General features: G+C 39.7%; 1 protein-coding gene across 2 annotated transcripts in view; it reads right to left on the bottom strand.

Annotated features, from left to right (window-relative positions):
- The window catches only part of AASDHPPT (aminoadipate-semialdehyde dehydrogenase-phosphopantetheinyl transferase), an 871,134-nt gene that overhangs the window by 85,710 nt on the left and 762,847 nt on the right, over nt 1-22,577 (bottom strand). For both annotated transcript variants that reach the window (XM_044072600.1, XM_044072601.1), the window contains exon 5: nt 9,464-9,541. In XM_044072600.1, the coding sequence (XP_043928535.1) occupies nt 9,464-9,541 (78 nt within the window). The remainder of the gene's footprint in view (nt 1-9,463; nt 9,542-22,577) is intronic.

Below are 22,577 nucleotides of genomic sequence, written 5' to 3'. Positions count from 1 at the left end.
GTCAAGCCGAAGACGCTACTGAGGAGGGCTTGGAGACTGACCTGCTAGTATAAGGCTCTGAGGACCTGTTGAATCTATAGCAGAAAAAAGTCAGAGTAAGAGTAGAAGGTGAAAAGGGGAGTGAATTCTTCCCAAGAAAGCTCCTTTTGACAGGAAAATGCTAGGGACACAAAGCAATGGGGATGAAACCTTCTCAGTGGTCTGTGCCAACAGGGAATGGGTCTGAGGAGTCAGATCTGAAGCTGGCATGGATGCAGCTGAAGATCTTTGGACCTTTGGATCCAGCTGGTTATAAGCAGGGGGAGCCACTCAATTGTGATCCCTTTAGGAAGTTTGGAGTCCTTAGCACCATCCCTCTGACCCTGATCACTCTTGTACAACTTACTAACTAGAGCAGTGGAGGAAGAAGCATCTCTAGAAGGCAGAAGACCCTTGACGACTACTTACCTATGCTTATTGACTTCCCTGGGGCTGAATTTGTGACAAATAGAGCAGTCAACCTCTAAATGAGCAGCCCCATGGGAGTAAAATGCACTGCTCGTAGATATCCAGCAATGGGAACTTGTGGCCACATGCCATACACTTAACCTTTATCCACTGTAAACAAACAGCAACACATAAAAACACCACTACAACAACAAAACTTATTACAAACTCTTTTTTTTTTTTTGTTACTTAACTGATACACACAAAGAAAAAAATGTCAGGAACAGCATACAACAGTAAAAATAGTCTACTACTACCAAAAACCTAATTTAATGTAACCATTACTTATCAGCACTACAACTATAAAGTCAGGCTAGGGAAATAGGTAACAGAAAAGAAAAAAAAACAGGCAGTTACATCAAAAAGGATACATTAAAGTGAAACTTGATACCTAGCTGCTGTCCTGGAAGGCGGCAAATGAGATTGGAGGCTGCTTAACTGAGTGTAAGCCACTTCATTCAAAACCTCAATGGTTTACAGTTATCTTTTGTTCACTAGTGCACAAACACAGAGATTCTTGGAGTTTGTCAATACAAATGCCCTGGAACAATTTGTCAGAGTACCCTCTGGGGAATAACAGCTTGGCGCTTGTCCTTACTAACATAAGAGCATCTTGTACCATCCCTTGCGTATCCTAATCACTTGTTACGTCTAACCATAAAATCCATGAAGCAATCAACATCTTTAAGACAAACTACCTACTCCTAATTGATACATTGGCAAACTTCAAATCCCCACCAAACCCAGTTAACTCCACTGAATATGCAAAAATGTACACCACGACACTATATCAATATGTAAAACAGCTCCACAGATGTAGCTCTACCTTGCAGGAACAAGTGCAGGGCAAACCCAGAAACAAACATATGGTGGAACCATAACATTAATAAGCTTTATAATAAAAGAAAAACAATTTTGATCAAAAATAAGAGTAACTCCCAGAATGTTACAGCCTTTGTCACTGAAAGAAACAAACTCCTCAGGAGTTTAATAAAATCCACTAAAGCCAAGTTTGAGGTTAAAATAGCTACCCAAGCTAAGGCCAAACATAAGACATATTTTAGTTATGTTTGTAATCTCAAAAGTACAATGCAGCAATGCACTCAGTTGACTGTGAACCTGGTTACCTACACTGAGGCAGAAGATTTTGAGAACCTACTGGCTGATAAATTTAGATCAAACATTAACCCTCTCTCCCCTCTGTCTTACCCTCAAGATATACCTGAAACGGCTCACCTCCAGCAATCACACAAACCCAAGTCATAAAAACGCTATCAAAAGCTAAAAATACTGCACAGATGGGTCCTGATATTATCGCTGGATGCATCTTAAATAGCATGAAGCATGATTTAGCTACATCCCAAACACCTTTCAATCTCAGCCTCCATACAGGTTTTGTACCAAGCAAATTGAGAACAGAAACAGTCAATCTGCTGTATAAGGGAGGACCTTCTACAGACCTAGGGAATTGCAGACCCATAAGTCTGACCAGCATCATATGCAAAACCATGGAAAGACTTATCATGGAACTAATCAATCAGGACACAGGGAACCTCCAAACACAAGACCTGTCTCAGTTTGGATTTGTCAAGGGCAGGTCATGCTTACTCAACCATGTGGATTTTTTGAAAAGGTCACCAAAGCAATGGATGAAGGCAAAATGGTACATACCACATACCTTGATCTGACCAAAGCTTTTGACACAATGTCTCACTCAAGCATAGCAGAAACGCTAAATAAACTGGGAACAACCCCCCTCCATCACCTGCTGGATTGCTGACGGCTCACAGACAGGATGCAAGAAATCAAAAAAGGGGAAGTTACCTCCAGAAAGAGAGCAGTCACCAGTGGAGTCCCCCAGGGTTCTGTGCTGAAATCTCTCCTGTTGGCATTTACTTTACTGAAGTAACAGACAAAACCAAAGGGATCTGGATGACTAAGTTTGCAGAAGACTGCAAACTAGGAGCAGTCACTGAATCCCCAAAATTACTTTGCCATCCTGAAGGAAGGTCTGTCGTCCGAAATAAATAAGTGCAGCCAAAATCATGGACTAAAACCAAGTGCCAAAAATGCATTATTGTATCCTTTGGGGAGTCATCTGTCCCAGGGAGCTACCACATTAACAATATGCCCCAAAGAGTTGACCCACTTGTTTGGGATTTGAAAAGTTGTGGACAGTGACTTAACTTTTGACCAACATGTGTCCACTGTTGAAAGAAAGCCCTTCTATATCGTACAGCTTATAAACAAAGGGATTATGTCTACATCTATGGATGTCACTGTCCCCAATACTCAGGCCTCATTAATTTAGTCATTGAACATAATCCCCACTTTGGCATGTATCTGTTCAGACACATGCAAATGAAATGCCCACACAAATCCCTTAAAATACAAGGTCTAATCAACATGCCCCAATTCAAAGCCCTGTCACTATTCTCAGTATTCTACTGACTGCTAAGAGGTGACCTGTGTCTGCAATACAAGACATCCTTTGACCCATCACTGATGGATTTTCTGTGCATCAGCAAGTCAAATGGCATCAGAAATACTCAGTCTAGGGATTTAAACCTCTTCTACGACATCAAAAGAATGGTTGGGAGCAACAAGTACATCTTGCACAGGATTCCGCTGGTCTGGGACAGACTTCAATCCTCATAAAACAAAGTTCATTGCTGTCCACATTCAGGTGCAACTTGAATCAATGGATGGGGAACAGAAAATTTACAACAGGAACTGTGGTGGTGGTGCTGCAGTAGCGCTGTCGCCTCACAGTAAGACGTTGTCCCATTCGATTCTCAGCTAGAGCGTCTTCTGTCTGGAGACATGAGTGAATGGGCGTACCTTCGTTGAAGGTTGTGCGTCAGGGCTGGCAACTCGGCACGTAAAAATCTACTGCCAATCATTAGCGGACCGGAGTTCCGCTGTGGCGACCCCTAACCGGGAAAAGCCGAAAGACACAACAACAACTGCCCCTGAACTACTAATGAACAGAAGCAGCTCCTAAATGACCATGGAATGGGTTAGGTCAATCTCTAACCAAATGAGATAGGTTAATTTGGGCACAAAAAGGGAAACTGGGTAGGCTTAAATGGCCTGCAAGGGCAGCTAGCCTAGAACTTACCTATGAACCTATTTAAAGCAAGCAACTGCCTCTTAAACTAGGGAAACCAAACACCATAACCTTTTATTTGTCTCTCTTACTCTGTACTATTAGAGATAGACTGTCATACTATAACTGCTTTCACTATATAATGGCTGTATTACAAACACATAAAATTTTTCCAGATTTAGAAAAATGTTTCCAGGTCCTGGTAAAGTTACTAAACATTGTACATGGCAAGTGCTTACTTTTCAGCTAAATAAACTGGGAATAAACTCCCTGTGTCACCCACTGAACTTCAATTTAGACTAGGCTTCAACAGAACTGTACTGTAGAAGTCTGAACTATCTTATCTTTCACTGATAACTTATTTAGACTAAATTTTACCAAATGCTTTCTTAGATGTTTGCTCATTTACTCAGTCAGTACTAATACCTGGTATGATGTAAATGGCTCAGCTGCTTTTATTTTTTATATATTACTTATTTAAAATGTAATAAAATATTATTTATAGAATTTGAGGTGTCCATCTGGGAACTTGTGACTGTGGCCCAAAAAGATGGGCTAATCACCTGCTAGGATTACAAATTTTAACTATGGTTAAAAGACACAGACTTTGATTACCTAAAGAAGATATTGCCTGCTACCTACTGTTTTCCTAACATATGACAAAGGCCTTCTTGTTGTGTTTCTCTTTTGTCATGTAATAGAAAGACTTAGCTCCCTGCTACAGCTTCCAAGTAGTTTTAAATACTCTTCTTGTCCATGTTTTTCTTCAACCTGGCTGCAAAGGAAGAAGTTGGGCCAAAACCTTCTACATATCAGAACATTTCTGTTCTAGCTGGTGGGCATCAGACACTAGAGGTTTTTAGGTGGTTGGGTTGGAGCCTGTTCACACATGCCTCTTACACTGCAAACACTTGTTATGGGTGTCCTATAAGAGGACATGTTATTCACAAAGACATCTAGAATAATGCTTGAACTGCTCCAAAGGTACAGCCAGACATAATAAAAATGCTACAAAAAACAAGAGAAGTGACAAAAAAGCACTGGGGCAGTAAACTAGAGGTGTTTTACCAAGCGCCCCTGACAACTTTGGAATTTGGGATGCAAGTATTCAGCAATCTGAGGATTCTGTGTTTAGAAGAAAACAAAAAAGAAAGGAAGAAGTTCACACAAACAACACGGAAGAAAAAGAAACTGTTAAATGTTTGTAAAGTAAAGAGAATACGTACTAAAAAGGATACTGCTTTGTTATGCAACACACACATTACTGGGAGTGATAACATTTCTCTAGAAAACCTTCAGTCTACAGAAAAATACATAATTTTTTCCAAAAGGGAAGGTAGAAAAAAAGAGGCAAGGGGCAGGTGAAATGGAAGAAATCAAAAGTGAATGTGGACTGAATAGTATTACTGTTAAAAAAAAAAAAAAAAAGAGAGAGAGAGAGAAAAACAGATGTTGACTACATGGCTCAAGTTGGGATGTACAAAGCCAGCTGGATAAGAACTATATGCTTGCAAATGTAATATGCAATGAAAACAGTGGGATTAATATGACTAATAATTATCAAGATGATCATACCTTTGTAACAACTGACAGAGCAGATATTACTGTATTAGAAGTTGAAGATTCTTCAGATCTGGTCAGAAATTATAATTATTGTAATTGGAGATTCAGTTATTAAAGGAACTGCTACTTATATTTGTAGATAAGATGATGAACATTGAATAGTGTTATGCTTGCCAGGAGCAAAATAGAAGATGTGAGACAAGTCATGCAGCACTTTAATGTAAGGAAGTACAGATCTGTTTTTATTCATGTCGGTACCAATGATCTCATCCGTAAAGACTTTCTCACTGTTAGTGGGGAACTTACAGCCCTCTTAGATAGTATAGCTTGTACTGGTGTTAGGACATACTTTTCACAAATCACATATAGAAAGGACAGTGAGGTCATTGTGAATGAAAGATTTTTTGGGCAAATACCTACATGGAAAAAAATGTTCTGTTTAAAAAAATGGAAATGTGTAGAGCATCCAAGACTAGCTTTAGGCACAAGTGTGTTCAGACAGGATGTCATGCATTTGTCAAGATTAGGGAAGAGAATTTTTGCAGCAGATATTTTGCAATATTTGACGAACACTAGGTAAGAATTTTGCCAGGTTGAAAATTTAACTATTTACAGACAGCAACATCTGATGCATCTCTGATGGTTGTTAATGCTATGAGCATTAATAATAAAGTTTTTTTATTAGAAAATTTGCTATGTTTATATAATACTGATGTTGTTATTGTTTGTGAAACATGCTTAAAGAACAATGACTAGATATCAGTTCTGTCAGGGTACAAATATTTTTACTGTAGTCGGCATTGTAACAAAAAATCAGGTGCAGGTGTTACGATAGGGATTAAAAACAGTTATGAGACCTGTGATTATTTTAAGTTCAAAGATAACAATACTATGGATTGTGTAACTGTGATGATAAAGATAACCCTGGAACATATAACAATTGTTGGAGGGTACAGACCACCAAAGTCAAGTGCAGATGACCTAGAGGATTTCATACACTTTTTACCATTAAACACAGGAGGGAAGAATAATATTAGCTAGGGACTAACAGACTGAAATAATGTTGATTCAACTACATTAGCAAATTATTCACAACGCATGTTCAGGAACAACAGTTGCTTCAGATTGTAAAAAATCTACCAGGGAACGGAACATACTAGACATTGTGTCCTTAAAGAAATTACTGTTACTTCAAGTTATTTTACCAATGTTGATGTGCAGAGATCATGGGGTTATAAAGGTTATTTGTTGCTAGATAATTCTGCCAAACTAAAATGTAAACCAATGCATAGAATGAAGATTAAATACAGATTATATGGAAGCAAAACAGTCACTATGTAAAACTAACTGGAGTCATGAGTACAGTGGAGAAACTGCAGATGGAATGTGAAAAGTTTTGAAAGAGAAATTGAGTGCAAAAATTCAAATCTAGGTGTACAACATCAGGGGGATAGATTTCCCTAAGAACAAGATATCTGATCAAGGTGACAGACAAAAAATATAAGAAATAGAAGAGAGGTCAAACTACAACTTTGAAAACTGAAATAAACAAGCTGAACAAACACATTAGGCATAGTGTGAGACCAGATCAAGAAAGATTTGATGAAATTTATATAACTATATTGATCATAATAGGAAATATTTTTATAGATACATAAAATGTGAAAGGAGTACAGATATACAAATTTATAAACTGTGTAGATTCTAAAATTTATTTTCAGACAGAACAGATTACATATATATTTAAAAAATCTTACGAAAAAGAGTTTGGCTCCACAAAGTGGTTGATAACTCATTCTAGAGACATCCAGGTAACCACAGACACTGGAATCAAATTAGATTATATTGAAAATGAACTGCTCAAACTGGATCCAAACAAAGCACAGGGATGATACAGAAGAACTTACAGTACTAGTACATCTATTATTTACTAGGTCTAATAAATATGGGGAGATTCCTTAAGATTGGAGACATGCACTTATTAAACTTTTTTTTAAGGTAAAGGGGAGTAGGACAAACTCACAATCATATAGACCCTTAAGTCTACTTTCATGCTGTGGAAAAATAATGGAGAAGGTAATATTGGATATGTTATTGTAAGAATTGGATAGGTTGGGACTTGAAATTATTTATCAGCATGCATATGTTGAAAATAGATCTATTACTACCTGTAACATGATATCATAAAAGTAAATTGTCCTGTGATGTAATTTATATAGATTAACTTCAGCATTTGACAGGGTCATACACAAAACACTGATCAATACATTAGAACAACCAGTTCAATGTATTCTTGATAAGATGGGTAGGTGCATGGCTTACAAACAGAACATGGCAAGTATCATACAGCAATTGGACATGTGAGATTCTTGGTTACAGTCAGTGTATCCCACATGGCTCTGTCCTGCATCCTTACTTGTTTAGTTTGTGTCTTTCAGACTTACTTTTTCATTTGAGTTGTTCTACAGTCTGTATGTAGGTGACTAGAAATTGGGTAAACTGATTACATGTCTTACAGATAAGCCAAGTCTTCAAAAGAACTTGACTAAACTAACCATCTGGACACAGGAGAATAATATGCTGATAAATACATAAAAAGACAAGCATATGCCATTTGAGAGACATAAATTGAAAGGTGAATACTTAATAAAGCACACAGTGAGTGAAACTGTAGATTCATTTAAGGGCCTGGGTATATGGGTAGATCCAGCTTTGAGTTTTTCTAATCTTATCAACCAATGAATTGATTGATGATAGTTATAGAACTACAGGTTGTAGAAAAAGATTTATAAAGTCTAGGAAATCAGAAATGATGAAGTCATTGTTTGTTAGCTACATTAGTGGTACAAAATAATCAGGAAAACCTATGTAGAAGATTCTATGAATGAAAAGTGTATTAACTGGTTCTCTGACAGAGTAGCAGATGGATGGAATAGGCTAACAAATTACATTAAAGCAAGTGCTAGTTTAGATATGTTAAGAACAGTGTGGGCACCTATTATAGGAACAACTGTTTTGCTATTTTGTCAGGCTAAAAGGGCATCAATGCCCATACTTAAAATATTTATATGTATGCATGTAAGCTTTGTACAAGGAGGGTAAAGAAGGGGCACACAGAGTGATGGGGTGCCACCAATTTTGAAGTACTGATGTAAGAAGCAGGACGATATAAGGTACAGCACAGACTAGGACTGTTAAAAAAAATCTGATGTGCACAGTTTTTTTTTTGCAAGGAGCACCCAGAGGTAAGATGCAGTCATTTCTAGTTACAAGCAAGAATATAAAACTGAATACATGTTTTTCTGATGTGGTCTCAGGCTCAAAAGATGGAGCTGTCACTTTGGATTACACTTTAAACATTTTAAAACTTGGAGAAAGTTTTTAAATATGTTCAAAATGTAATATGCTAGCCATCCAGTATTTCTTCCGTCACAACAAAAAGTTGCCTTACTTAATTTGATAGGGGAGTCCTTGAACCTCTTTATGCTTAACAATATAAAAGCATAGTAGGTTGAGGGGGTGTCATTTGGGAATTACAACTGTTCAAGATGCAATTCTCACATATTACAGACTACATTGAGAATATGACAAAAACAGTCCTTTCCATGCAACATCTTAGGAAGGAAGTAAATTATGATATTTGACACACAGATGCCTTGAAAAAAATAAGCCTTTTTTATTCAAAGCTGCCCTCAAGAAAACTTTTTCTTCCAAGTTATTATAACTTCAGAGATAAGTTATCTAAGGTTTTATTGTGTTACTGGTTCCAACATGGGACATACAACTGCCTTTCTCTCTACTCCACAAAGACAAAACATATATAGACTCACAGATATGCAAATAAATTGTTTATATGCTTATGCCTGTAAAATAGGGCTTACACAGTGGCTGCAAAAGGGTATGCTTGAGCTGCTGTGTTAGAACAGTTCTAGTTTGAAAACAGCATTTGTGCAACTTGCCTAGATCGCCATCTGCTATAAGCTCTGCTGTCTATATTGCTCAGGTCTTTCATCTACAAAATCCAACTTTATAGTAGGTCTTGCCTTTTCTTACACTGTGGACATCCTAGTGAGGTAATCATTTATTTTCTACTTTTCTTAAACAAAATTCACAAACCAAGCTATTTTCATACCACATCCATTTTCTGGGGCCCAGCTCTATCAAACATAAATTTCATTTCTGACTCAAAACCTAATGCCTATGGCAGCCTGTATACTCCCTCATGTCTGTGCATTAGGTAGTTTTTCTGCTCTGATCAGTTGTGGCATAACACGATGAACAGCATTTTACCATCTACAGCCTTACCTCAGAATGATCTGGGCAGGATCCAGTTGGCTTTCCAAGGGCAACTGCAACATGATGATCATTATCCAGCTTTGTTTCCTAGAAGAGAAACACAAGTTACCAGTAAATTGACAGCTGGGAAATTGTTTGTCCCCATGGCTATATACATAAACTCACCATGCTTCCTTAAGTCAAGAAATACAGTCAAAAACATTTTTCAGTCACATCCCGATAGAATACAAGATACATTTATAATTAAGGAAAAATTAATTATAAGGTATGGGTACATCACATATTAAGCATGCTGTAGTTCATTTGTAAGATCTCCGCTTCATAGGTCCAAGGTCTGGGTTTCAATCATGTCATCTTGTCACTGTCTGTGTGGAGTTTACTTGCTCCTCCCATGTCTGTGTGGGCTTTGTCTGGGTACTCCATATTTTCTCACTTCACCTAAACATGTTGGTTACCTGGCTACATTAAATATATACCAAATGCATTAAACTCTGCCTTACCTTTATGGCCTGAATCATGACTGAAAACAGTCCATGGAGCAGGACACTTACCCAGTTAAAAAATGATACATAAGTAATAGCTACATTAATAAAAGCTTAAGGTCACGGCTTTGGCAACATTCTAGAGTGACTATGTGTGCTTATCTTCAAATCAAGTTGGAAGTGCTTATCTGCATCTTAAATAATAAGTGCAAATGGTACTTACGTATTATCGCAACCAGATTTTCGTGGTTGCAGTAATATTCTTGTTGGCCCAAAAACGGATTGTGGGAGTAAAGTTAAGGTTGAATTTGATGTTTTCTATGGATACAACCTATTTTTTTCACAAATTCATAAGCAAAATTAATGTGGAAATGTGAATCCTGTTTGCGTACTTCAGAAAGTACAGTTTTGTACCTACCATAAATGTAGATGTTCGAGGATCCACATTGCTGCAGTCCTAACTATTGGGTAGTCCGCTGTCCAGTCGGCCCGAATACCAAAGTATATGGCTGACGTCGGTCAGGGCGCATTAGACTGACGTCAGTACGTCAGGGTACTAATGCGCATGACCGACGTCATATCCTCAGTCTTTTCTTGCCCCAGATGTCAGAAGACCCTGAAAAGATAAGGCCAAAACCAAAAACTCCAAACATACCTGCACCAAAAATATGTACAATATATACAAAAGTAACAGAATATAACCTCACCTACACAACCACCCCTAAACACAGAGGGGAAGGAGGGAGGGTAAATTGGACTGCAGCAATGTGGATCCTCATCTACATACATTTATGGTAGGTACAAAACTGTACTATGTTCTTCATTCCACATTGCTGCAGTCCTAACTATTGGGTAGAATCCCAAAGCAGAGGTAAGGGAGGCTGGCAAATCATAAGGAAGCAGGAACTGACAACATGCCTTGCAAAATAGCTGTGGCAAAACCAGCCCTAGACTTAGAGTAGAGAGGAAGGTGATAATGCTTAGAGAAAGTATGCACTGAACTCCAAGTTGCTGCCTCCAAAATATCCTTAGTGGCCAGGGCCCTTACAAATGCTGTTGAAGTGGCAGTAGCCCTAGTGGAATGAGGCCTAATCCCAGCTGGAATCTCCTTGCCATGATGGGAATAACAAAATGCAATGCAACACCCAATCCACCTAGAAATAGTTTGTTTTGACACAGGCTTGCCCTTGGGACCCAAAGCAAAAGAAACAAACAACTGCTGAGACTGCCTAAAATCCTTAGTCCTGCTCAAATAATAACGCAATTGCCTGTGTACATCTAAAGTGTGCAAAAACTTTTCCCTTTATTTTAGGGATCTGCATAAAAGTAGGCAAATGAATAGTTTGGTTTAAAGCCACACTAGAAACCACCTTAGGCATAAAGGAAGGAAGGATTAGTAAAGATACCCTATCCTTATGAAAAATCAAAAAGGCTCTACCGCCATAAGGGCCTGCAACTCAGAACCCTTCTTGCAGAAGTAATGGCCAACAAAAAGCAGTCTTCCATGACAAATATTTCAATTCAGCAGTAGCCAGAGGCTCAAAAGGTTGTAGAGTAAGTTTCTCCAACACAAAATTGAGATCCCAAGCAGGAGTAGGAGCTCTTGGGGGTCTTATATTCTTTGCCCCTCTAAGAAATTGCTTGAACAAAGGATGAAAACAATGGTGGGTCACAATCATAGTGAGCTGAAATTGCTGCAGCATGAATCTTAATGGAAGAGAAAGACAAACCTTTGTCCAATAACTCAGTAAGATATTGAAGAGCCACACTCAAATTAGGCTCAGAAATCTCCAAATTGTTTGCTGCACTCCAAAATAAAAATCTCTTCCATTTTTCTGCGTACACTTTCCTTGTACTAGGTCTTCTGGCTTCCATAATCACATTTAAAACTTGTTGAGGAAGTTGAGACCTGCTGTCTTACAAAACAGAATATGCCAGGCTGTTAGATGAAGAGAGTGAAGCTTGACATTGAGCAGGTGACCGTCCCTCTGAGACAACAGATGTGGAATCAAGGGTAAAGGCCATGGAGGCTTCCTTACCAGACTCCTCAGTAATGGGTACCAGTGCTGCCGAGGCCAATCTGGAGCTATTAAAATCATCCTTGGCTTGTCTTGTCTGACCTTTAGAAGCACCTTTAGGAGAAGAGGCAGAGGTGGAAAAGCATACACATGAAGATTTTTCCAACTGAAAGAAAGAGCATCCACTTTCCAAGCTGTGTGATGAAACCTCTTTGTGCAAAACTTTGGCAGCTGGTGGTTTTGTGGATAAGCGAACAGATCTATGTCTGGAGTTCCCCATGACACTGTCAATTTTTGAAATACATGAAGATCCAGTTTCCACTCGTGGGGATCCATGATTTGTCTGCTTAACACATCTGCTAAGGAGTTCTGTGCTCCCGGCAGAAACCTTGCCTGAAGAGTTAGTTGCAAGCTGAGCGCAGTCTCCCATAAAATCATTGCTTGCCTGCACAATGGGTAAGAATGTGTTCCCCCTTGTTTGTTGATGTACCACATGACAGTTGTGTTGTCTGTTAGAATCAACACCTGCCCTGGAAGAAGTAACTCCTTGAAAGCCATTAATGCAAACTGGACTGCTAACATCTCTTTCATGTTGATATGTCGATGCTGTAGTCTGGCAGGCCACTTGTCTTGTATCCATTTTCCATTTAGATGAGCTCCCCAAGCAATGTCTGAGGCATCTGTCGTTAGAATCTGACTCGCCTCTGGCCGGGTCACAGAGAGTCCCTTGTTTAGGTGACATTCCTGAGCCCACCACAAAAATTCCTTTTGAATGCAAGGTATTATTTGAATGACAGTGTCCAAATCCTGGCAGTGCTGTGTCCATACATTTTTGAGATACCATTGCAGCTTCCTCATATGCAGTTTGGCATTGGGAAGCACCAGAATACAAGATGCCATGAACCCTAAGGCTTGAAGGACTGTCCTTGCAGTCAGCCCGGACTGAAGAGATAGTTGATGGAAGTAACTGGAAAGATTCTTTTGTTTGTCCGGGGTTAAAAAGGCCATCTGGGCTGCTGTATTCAGTCTCACACCCAGAAAGCACATGTCTTGAGAGGGTACTAGACTGGACTTTATTTCGCTTCACAGAATACCCTAGGCATCTTAGCACTGCTATGACATAGTCCAAATGCTGTAGAAGGTCTTCCTTTTCTTGAGCTAGAATCAGGCAGTCGTCCAAGTAAGGATAGATTTGAATTCCTTTTAGCCTGAAGTAAGCTATCACTGGAGCCAGAACCTTTGTGAATACTCTGGGCGCAGTGGATAAGCCAAAGGGCAATGCAGAGAACTGATAGTGAGAATTTCCAGCTCGAAAACGCAGATACTTCCTGCAACTTAGTCTTATAGGCACATGAAGGTAAGCTTCCTTGAGATCTAAAGTTACCATCCAGTGATCTTTGCCCAGCAGAGGTAAAAGCTGTTGTAACGTCAACATTTTGAACTTGGGAATGTCCAAATAAGTGTTGAGGATAGATAAATCCAAAATTGGCCTCCACGTGTTCCCCTTCTTCGGTACTAGGAACAGACGAGAATAAAATCCTAGGCCCCTTTCTGGCACAGGAACTGGCTGAATGGCCCCTATTTGGAGCAACAGAGAAATTTGCTTGTGAGCCTCTTGTCTTTGTAGAGGAGGAATGTCTGGCATGCCTTTGAAAGGAGGCAAGGTATGGAAATAAAACCTGTAACCGTGGTGAATGATATCCAGAACCCATCTGTCTTGGGTAATTAAATCCCAATTTTCTTTGAAAAGAGACAGCCTTCCTCCCAAAGGTGCTGCCAGGCGAGAATGTACTGGCAGCTGAAAAGGCAGGTCATTGGGTCTGCTTACGAAAGGACTGACCCCTGCCCTCACCAGAAGTCTGAGCAGGGGAACTCCTGTCCTAGACCTAAAAGAACCTTGAGCTCTGCCCCTACCACGTCTAGACCTACCCCTAGACTGGGAATCATAAGCAGGATAAGTCCATCCCTTAGTAGGCCAATTTCTACTAAACTTGGAGGCTGCACCTGCAAAAATCCTTAACAGTTTGCATAGACTTAGCCTTGTCCTCCATTTTCTTTAAGACTGCTTCCACAGGCGAACCAAACAACACATCAGACTGCAAAGGAGCATCCAAAATCCTTGTTTTAACATGCTCAGCTAAATTCTGATCTCTCAACCAGGCATGCCTACGAAGAACAGAACCAGTGGCAGCCACCCTCGAGGAGGCCTGCACAGCATCAAAACCACATTGCAAAGAATGTTTACCCACCTGTTCAGACACATGAACTAAATCCTGCAACTCTTTACACTCAATACCTTCTGCCAGAGCATCCACCTTAGATTTCAATTGTGAAAGGAGATAATTCTGATATTTTAACATGTGAAACTGACAATTCAACGCCTCATGGCTAAAGTGGAAGAAGTATACACTTTCTTTCCCCATCTATCCAAAGCCCTTGCCTCTTTATCAGGAGGAACAGGATTTTTAACAACAGAGGCCTTCACACCTTTAGGCCCCTGACAGACAGTTTCCGGTCTGCCCTAGGACTCTTAAAAGATACTTATGAGCTTCAGGCACCCTATAGTACCTATCCGGTTTAACTGGGGCAGGAGGCAAAGAATCAGGATTCAGGGAAGCCTCTGCAAAACATCTTCCACCACATTCAGAAGAGGGGGTATAGCTAAAGGCCTATGCTGGGGTAAAACAAGAATTCCTAAAGCTCTTCCTGGAATCAGAGAAATCTTGACCTTCCCATTTAAAATGCTCCTCATGGAATGCAGAGTCTCTGAAAATGAAAAATCCTCAGGAGGAGAAGCAGAAGGAGTAGAATCATCCACATCAGAATCAGAATAAGGAGGATACTCCTGCAAGTCTTCAGCAAGACTCAGAAGCCTCCGAACATTGCTCAAAACTTTCAAACTCAGGTTCCACCCTAGGCCTCTTATCAGGAGGGGGCATAGAACCTCTAATCATAGTAATCAAATCCTCTGCCATTTTAAGCATATGTTTCTTAGGCAAAGACCCAGAAGCACTAGGAGAAACCCCCACTGAAGCTGAACTTGGCCTGCCTCTCAAAGAAGCCTTGGAAACAGAAGGGGAGGCCCTAACCACCTTAGGAAGAGAGGGAAGAACAGCCACCTGAGAAGCCCCTCAGCCTGGCCTACTTCCTGTGAGGATACATCCTGTAACAGTAAAGTCTCTCCCTGCTCCAAAGAAACACCTGGCAAAACCTCCAGCTCCACTGAGCCTTCTAAAGATCCGACGTCTGGGACTGTCGGTTCTTCCACTCTAGGCTTTGCTGCTTTGTCCCTTGCGCTTTTTTGGTCGAAGCGGCGCCGGAGCATCCGACGGCATTTTATAATTACAACTTCCCAAAACTAACCTGGCACAGTCTAACCTTCTCTTAATAGTGCGTTTGTTAAATCTAGCACAAGAGCGGCATCCAACAACGTCGTGCTCAGGCCCTAAACAAGGTATACACAAAGTATGGTAATCCCTATGAGGTATCTGTTTCCCACAAGAAATACAGTTATTCACTTTTCTGACATCCGTTAAATACTGAGGCAAGAAAAAACAAAATATTCCCAACGGGTACTTAGCCAACTTTGATTCGGTCTGAAACTCTGACTTCAGAAACTTTCAGAACGCCAACCTGCACTCGCAAAATTGCTTCTGCATCGGACCATGCGGCAAAAAAGACTGAGGATATGACGTCGGTCATGCGCATTAGTACCTTGACGTACTGACGTCAGTCTAATGCGCCCTGACCGACGTCAGCCATATACTTTGGTATTCGGGCCGACTGGACAGCGGACTACCCAATAGTTAGGACTGCAGCAATGTGGAATGAAGAACATCTGGTTACACTACTGTCATACTGCTGGAAATTAAACGAGAACACCTGGGAAATGTTTGGTTGAACTGCTGCCGTACTGCAAGAAGGATTATTCCAAAGTTGACAATACATTTTTTTCAGATAATAAGATATCAAGAGCAGCAAATTTTGGGGGTAAATTATTGGCTTTATTTTACAAACATTTGAAAAGAATTTAAGTTAAAGAGAAGAACAAATAGATAAAAGTACTTGTACAACAGAGGCTAAACGTAATATTACATGTGCTGTTAGGTGTAAGATAAACATGTATGGAGTATCTGACAGTACCGGATGATTTTTTTGTTTTCAGATGGATAGTAGTTAATGTTGGAATGTTTTCTGGATGTTTTGGACAGCATACTTGTGGATATTTTCTGGATGTTTTGAGCAGCATATTTGTGGATGTTTTCTGGATGTTTTGGACAGCATACTTGTGGATGTTTTCTGGATGTTTTAGGGCTGCATACTTGTGGATTGTTCAGTCGCGGGTGTATCATGAGTGACATGATGTTGGGAAATGGCATAACTTCAAACAGTAATTTTTTAAACTGTACACTGTTCTTCCTGCCTAAACAATGTCTTTTCATAAAGTTACCATTGCCACTGTAATTCTGCATACATTTCTGGTTACATTCACACACTGGGAAGCAAGTGGTATTATCACAAAAATCTGGTTGCGATAATATGTAAGTACCGTGCAAATATACAGAGATGCAAACAAGCACACTTGTACTGACAATACAAGTGAAACTAGGGTGTTCTAAAAAGACTCTAAAGCTGCAATTGCACTTCTCTAATACTGGAAACTAGCTGTTCAATGAAACACTTCATTTTAACTTGGATGATTTTCAACAATTCTATTAAATGCCAATTATACTCTTGTTTTTGGCTTACAACACAAGACAAATTTCTGCAAATATAAAAGTGCTACGGCTAAAGAAGAAAACATACAATGAATCTGAAAAGGTTCTGCAATCAAGAGAAAATCATTTTACACCGCATATGTTAATTGAGACAGAAGGCATATGTGTCATGGTCTGAGGAAATCCGAGTACAAGACATGACAGGAACCACTCGCAAACATAAAAAAAGAGATGTTTATTTTAAGCGTTTTCGGCAAGAGCAAATACCAGCCTTCCTCAGAAAGATTAAAAATTCAAATGCAGTCATATGATAGCCTTTTAAATACCCTGTAACATAGGCAATCAAGCTAAAGGCACGGTACCATATAACAAGATAAAATAATGTAAAAATCATTTAAAATTAAAATCACGATAACCACAGTTACAATCCTGTGGTTATCTATCAAAAGTTCTTAATTTTAACACACTTGATACAGATAACATATCATTTAGACCTGGAAATACTGATGCATTTAAAAATAAAATCCACTACAATTCATGTTGCTCTAATAATAAATTCCAAGGACCTCCCCTAGGATTTTCTAATAACTGTTCCAATACCAAAAATTTAAAACCAGGATTAGAGTTCTCCTTCATATGCTTAACTAAAGCACTAGTTTCCTTACCTATACGAACATCATTATTATGTTCATAAATATGCTGCTTGAGCTTTCGCTCATTTTTTCCTACATACTGCACATTGGCAGCACTTTGCAGCACATACTACTCCTTTTGTGTAACAGGAAAAACGACCTGTAATGTAAATATTTTTAATACCCAAAACTACATTTTCACATTCCAAAATAGACGTACACTGTGTACACATACCACATTTCTACATTTTTTGCGGCACATATGCATTATGATGTGTCAAACCATCACACCAGTCTTTGAAGTTAGCACCCCCTGTCTATACACAAATTTGGGGGTATCTCCTAACTTCTTTTCCAAAACTTTGTCTTGTCTAATCACAGATCAATTTTTGTTCAAAATGTCTATAATATATTTACTATCAATACTATATGTAAAAATAAATGCATTATGTGCATTCTGCTTATCATGTTGTTCTAACATGGTCACTTCAGATGACTGGGCCTCTTCCATTAATTCCACAACATACTATAATGGGTTATTTCCTAATATTGGGCCCCATCCCAACAATAGTATTATCTAATAGTGCTGTCCTGTTCTTATTTTTTTTCCCTCCCAGATATGAAAAACAGCTTGTAAAATCCGTGGTGGTGCAGCAGTAGCGTTGTTGCCTCACAGCAAGAGGTTCTCCCATTCAATTCTCGGCTGGAGTGTTGGGAGTGCCTTCTGTGTGGAGTCTGCATGTCCTCCCTGCGGCTGGGTGGGTGTTCGAAAAACATGCGTAAATGGGTGTGCCTTCGTTGAAGGTTGAACATCGAGCTGGCACCTCGGCATTCATCAAAATCTACTGCCAATCATTAGCAGACCGGAGTTCCGCTGTGGCAACCCCTAACCAGGAAAAGCCGAAAGACAACAACAACAATGTAGGACAATATTGTCCAGAGAGCCTCTTCCTAATAACTTCAAATTTAATATCATCTATCAAATGGTTGGGGTACCCCCTATTTTGAACATATTACCAATAAAATGTCACTCTTCAAGAAATTCCACTATATCAGTAACTATTTTAGCCACCCTCACCACCTGTCCTTTTATTACTCCTTTTTTGACGTGATAGGGCTGATTGCTAGAAAAATACAGATATTTGTTGGAATAGGTTTTTTTATGAAAAATGCCAGCTTTTAAACCTGATGCTGATTTAGTTAACAACACATCTAAATATGCAATGGACGCAGTCCCAGTTTTTGTTTTTCAGCTTTTCCCGGTTAGGGGTCGTCACAGCGGAACTCTGCTCCGCTAATGATTGGCAGTGAATTTTTACGGTGCCGAGTTGCCAGCCCCACGCCCAACCTTCAAAGAAGGCACACCCACTCACGCACACACCTACCTGCATGTCTTTAAGTGTCATATATCCACACAAAACGAGCCAGCACAAGGTAGATGGCAAGCAGATAAATATCTTTAATGTGGCAAAATAAAATCAAACATTGCAAATCGGTTTCGGCCTAACAATGGCCTTCTTCAGTGCAGAATGAAAAGGCATCATACAACCATGGGGAGGACATGCAGACTCAACACAGAAGGCACTCCAGCCAAGAATTGAACGGGAGAAACTCTTGCTGTGAGGCGACAACGCTAACCGCTGCACCGTCGCGGCCCATAATGACAAGTAAATTGCAAAAACTCTGTACTGGCATTCATATATTCTAAATAAAGAGGAATATCTTCACCTGGCCCAGTCCATGCAATAAACAAATCATCTAAAAATGGGCATACAGTTTTACATGTCTAAAAAATTCACTAGGGAACAGATGATGAAGTTCCCACATCAACATTTACGACATTAGCATACAATGGATCACAGGGGGAGCCCATAGCAACCCCTGTTGTTTGCTTAAAATACTGACCCTCATAGTATAAAAATTATTACACAACACCAATGTATTAATACGATCTTGTTGTACATGAATATGGTCAGTAAAATAGTCATGAACCACTGCAGGCCAATATCATGTGGTATACATGTAAAAAGTGGTCTGAGGAAATGTATGTATCACAAATTGTACACCGATTAGCCATGTTTAGGGAATGACAATATCTTGATTCCTAGTTTGTCAAAGCCATGTGATGAAATGCATTGGTTTGCCAAAAGCAATGCTAGTATAATGATGGGAGAGGGAAACAGATGTGGTAATGGAACAAAAAGGGTCTCTTTAACTGTTATCTAATCTCTCAAAAGGTGCTTTGACCTCAGAACTGGTATATAAACTTGAAATATAGATGATAAAGTACTACCACGGAGGGGTTGGTTTGAAACAGTGTGGTGTCCCACAAGATGTTTTTCTTTGTGTGTTCTGTCTGTGGTAAATTTACCTCCAGATACTGGCATTCACTAAACAGACGTACATTACACAATTACAATGCTGAAAACTGCTTATGAGGTAGCTACCAAGAGGAATAATAATAAGCCATATTATACCACACACTGAAGAATTCTGTTAGTTCTGAGGCTCACTTATTCACTAGTACTGGATAATAAAGTTCACTGTGCCATTTTAACTTATTTAACTCTTTTTGCAGGAACCATAGTGCTCTTCAAGTCACCATTTCTTGGATACCGTTTATCTTTTTTCCTAACATTCCTTCTGCTCAAATGTCCAGGGCTGTTTGGTTTCAAACCTGTCAAATTTCAGCTCGATTTCACAAAGGCAGTGCAAAGTATGTAAAAACTGAGCCTCAGAAAAAGCATTTTTAATTCATCCCTTACTGTTGTAATGTCTGGTTTAAGTCCTTCACCTACAAAACCTAACTTTATAGGGGCACAAATAAATTCAAGAGTGCGGAAGTCACTAATCAATTGCTATGACTTGAGGCCTTTAGTTGTATCTAGTATATCATTACAAACCCCTCCAAGGAGTGTTGTCATTTGCTAATCACGGAGTACAATTTTCTGAGAAAAAAGCAAAGCAAACCATAGACTTTATTCTGTTATGTATCTTTTTCAGTTATATTCTCCAATTGGTAGACTGTTTCAATTCTTCAGTGTGATACAGTAAAGTATATACCACAGATAAGGGAGTACTCATTATGTCAGCTGGTGTTGAAGATGGACCTACACAGTGAAACATTTTTCTACATCTGTCCTGGTTCTCTTAAAAATCTTTCATCTCCAGACACAAAAGAGAACCCTTTAGGCACTCAAGTGTCATCTTTCTGTCAGTGTTCGGGGTATTCTCCTGCATGGTATACATTTAAAATATCAGGATTTACTACAGCAAGCCCCAAAACATGGAAACTGAATGGATGACGTACATATATAAAGTTGAGATGACCTTTTCTTGGAATATTCATGGCATGGTGATCTTGAAGTTGGTATATACAAGTTTGGAGGGGTAGGGGACATCCTCCCCACATCAAGAGGAGGTGGGTGCAGGGGGGGCTTCTCGCCAGCAAAAAGTATTTTTTAAAGAAGAGTGATGTTTGAGATTCATTCTTTTCCCACAGCTTCGGTCCTTTTTTTTCAGCATGTCTGTACTCAGCATTTTGAGTCCCAAAATTTCATTAGAAAGCTAGTGTGCCCTCTTTAGAGGTCAGTAGGTCCTGCCACTTTTTATTTAATGACTGGGAACCTTTTTAGTCATAATAAGACACAAAGGCAGACAGAAATTTACAATTCAGATAAACTGCACAGAAGTTAAAATATGAGTTCAATGAAAATTATAAAATGCAATTGATAAAACAATGCAACATGAATGCTTAGGTTACACAGCATTAACATGAAAACAATGCAGGTGGTTGTTACTCGCTCACAAATCAAGGCAGGGTCCATCTGGAAGAAAACACATTAACTTACAAAAATATAGATTTCTCATGTACCTGCAGGACAAAACCACTGCTGCTCAATTTGGCAATGGTGATCAACACAATAAAAAAAAAAGTTTTCTAAGCTTGTTTCTTGCCTTTCTTATACATGGTCTAGTCCAGATACAGATTTCCTGTATCCAGGACTGTTTGTAAGCTTCTGAGCCCCCAAGCCTTTCTGTGTTGGAGGGAAGCCTTCCAGCTTAATTTTGTTTCTTAGAACTAGCCAGTTTTCTAGTTTCAGCACTCAAATCTGTTTTTTTGAGCTCAGCACTTGTTCAGAACTCATTGTAAGCATTAAATAAGCTAAAAATTACTGCAGCACTCAACTTTAGTCACTTGTCTAGAGAAAAACAGTTTTTAGTACTTAATAAATAAGCATCTATCCAGGCATGTCTAAGGGTCAGCTCCCGGTGTTTTCTCCTGTCTACCTGATGAATCTGGGCATCTTGGGGCAATACAGCAATTGCCTCATGTACACAGACACCCTCTCCTCCTGCCACCCAACACTACAACCTGTGAGAGATGCACTTATATAACCAAACTGGAAGCAAAGCTCTCTTCACCCAAGACTGGACTAGACAGTCAAGAGGAGAAGGTAAACACGTGCACCACACCACACTCATCACATAGTCCCTCAAAACCTACACCACCAAAACACACACACAGAAGCACAAAACACACACCTACATTCATGGAGGCTCTCAAAAAAAATCTACCCAAGAAACAGGGACCTCCAAAGCAGAAACGCAAGCAACCTCCACCCCCCAACACAACACAAATGACACATAGCCCACAAACTCAGTGTGCCACTCAACCACAGCCCATAAGGCATAACAATGTACCTAACACTCTAGTCATAGGTGACTCTATAGTTGGGCACACTGATGTTCCACTCACCAGGCTAAACAATGAGAAAGTCACTGTCAGCTGCCTGTCAGGTGCCAGGATCCGCCACATAACGCATGCACTCAGGTCACTCCACAGCAAGTACAAATATGTCTCTGTCATTGTCCATGTTGGTGTGAATGACCTGAGACGTATCTCCCTGGACTACATGAAAAGAGACATGGAGGAGCTTTCTGATCTTGTAGCCCAGGCAGGTATGACCCTAGCCCTGAGTAGCATCCTGCCATCACCCAGAATTATATCACAGTACAAGGACAAAATGAATGACTTCAACAATTGGCTAAGCTTCTGGTGTCATTCTAAGGGGATCCAGTATCTGTCTGCCTGGGATGACATGATCGACAAACCACAATGCTTTGCCAGAGATGGCCTGCACCTGTCACCCTTGGGATTCCAGATACTGGCTAAGGCTCTTGCCAACCCTATAGTGCCTTTTTTAGGCAAGATTCAAATGGCAAATTCACCACCGTAACAGGTACAAGCAAGCAAAAGCTGAGGGTAATGC

Source organism: Protopterus annectens, chromosome 5.part0, assembly GCF_019279795.1.
Source record: "Protopterus annectens isolate FY-2018-M chromosome 5.part0, PAN1.0, whole genome shotgun sequence".
Classification (NCBI taxonomy): domain Eukaryota; kingdom Metazoa; phylum Chordata; order Ceratodontiformes; family Protopteridae; genus Protopterus; species Protopterus annectens.
This window is presented reverse-complemented; position numbering and strand designations above follow the sequence as displayed.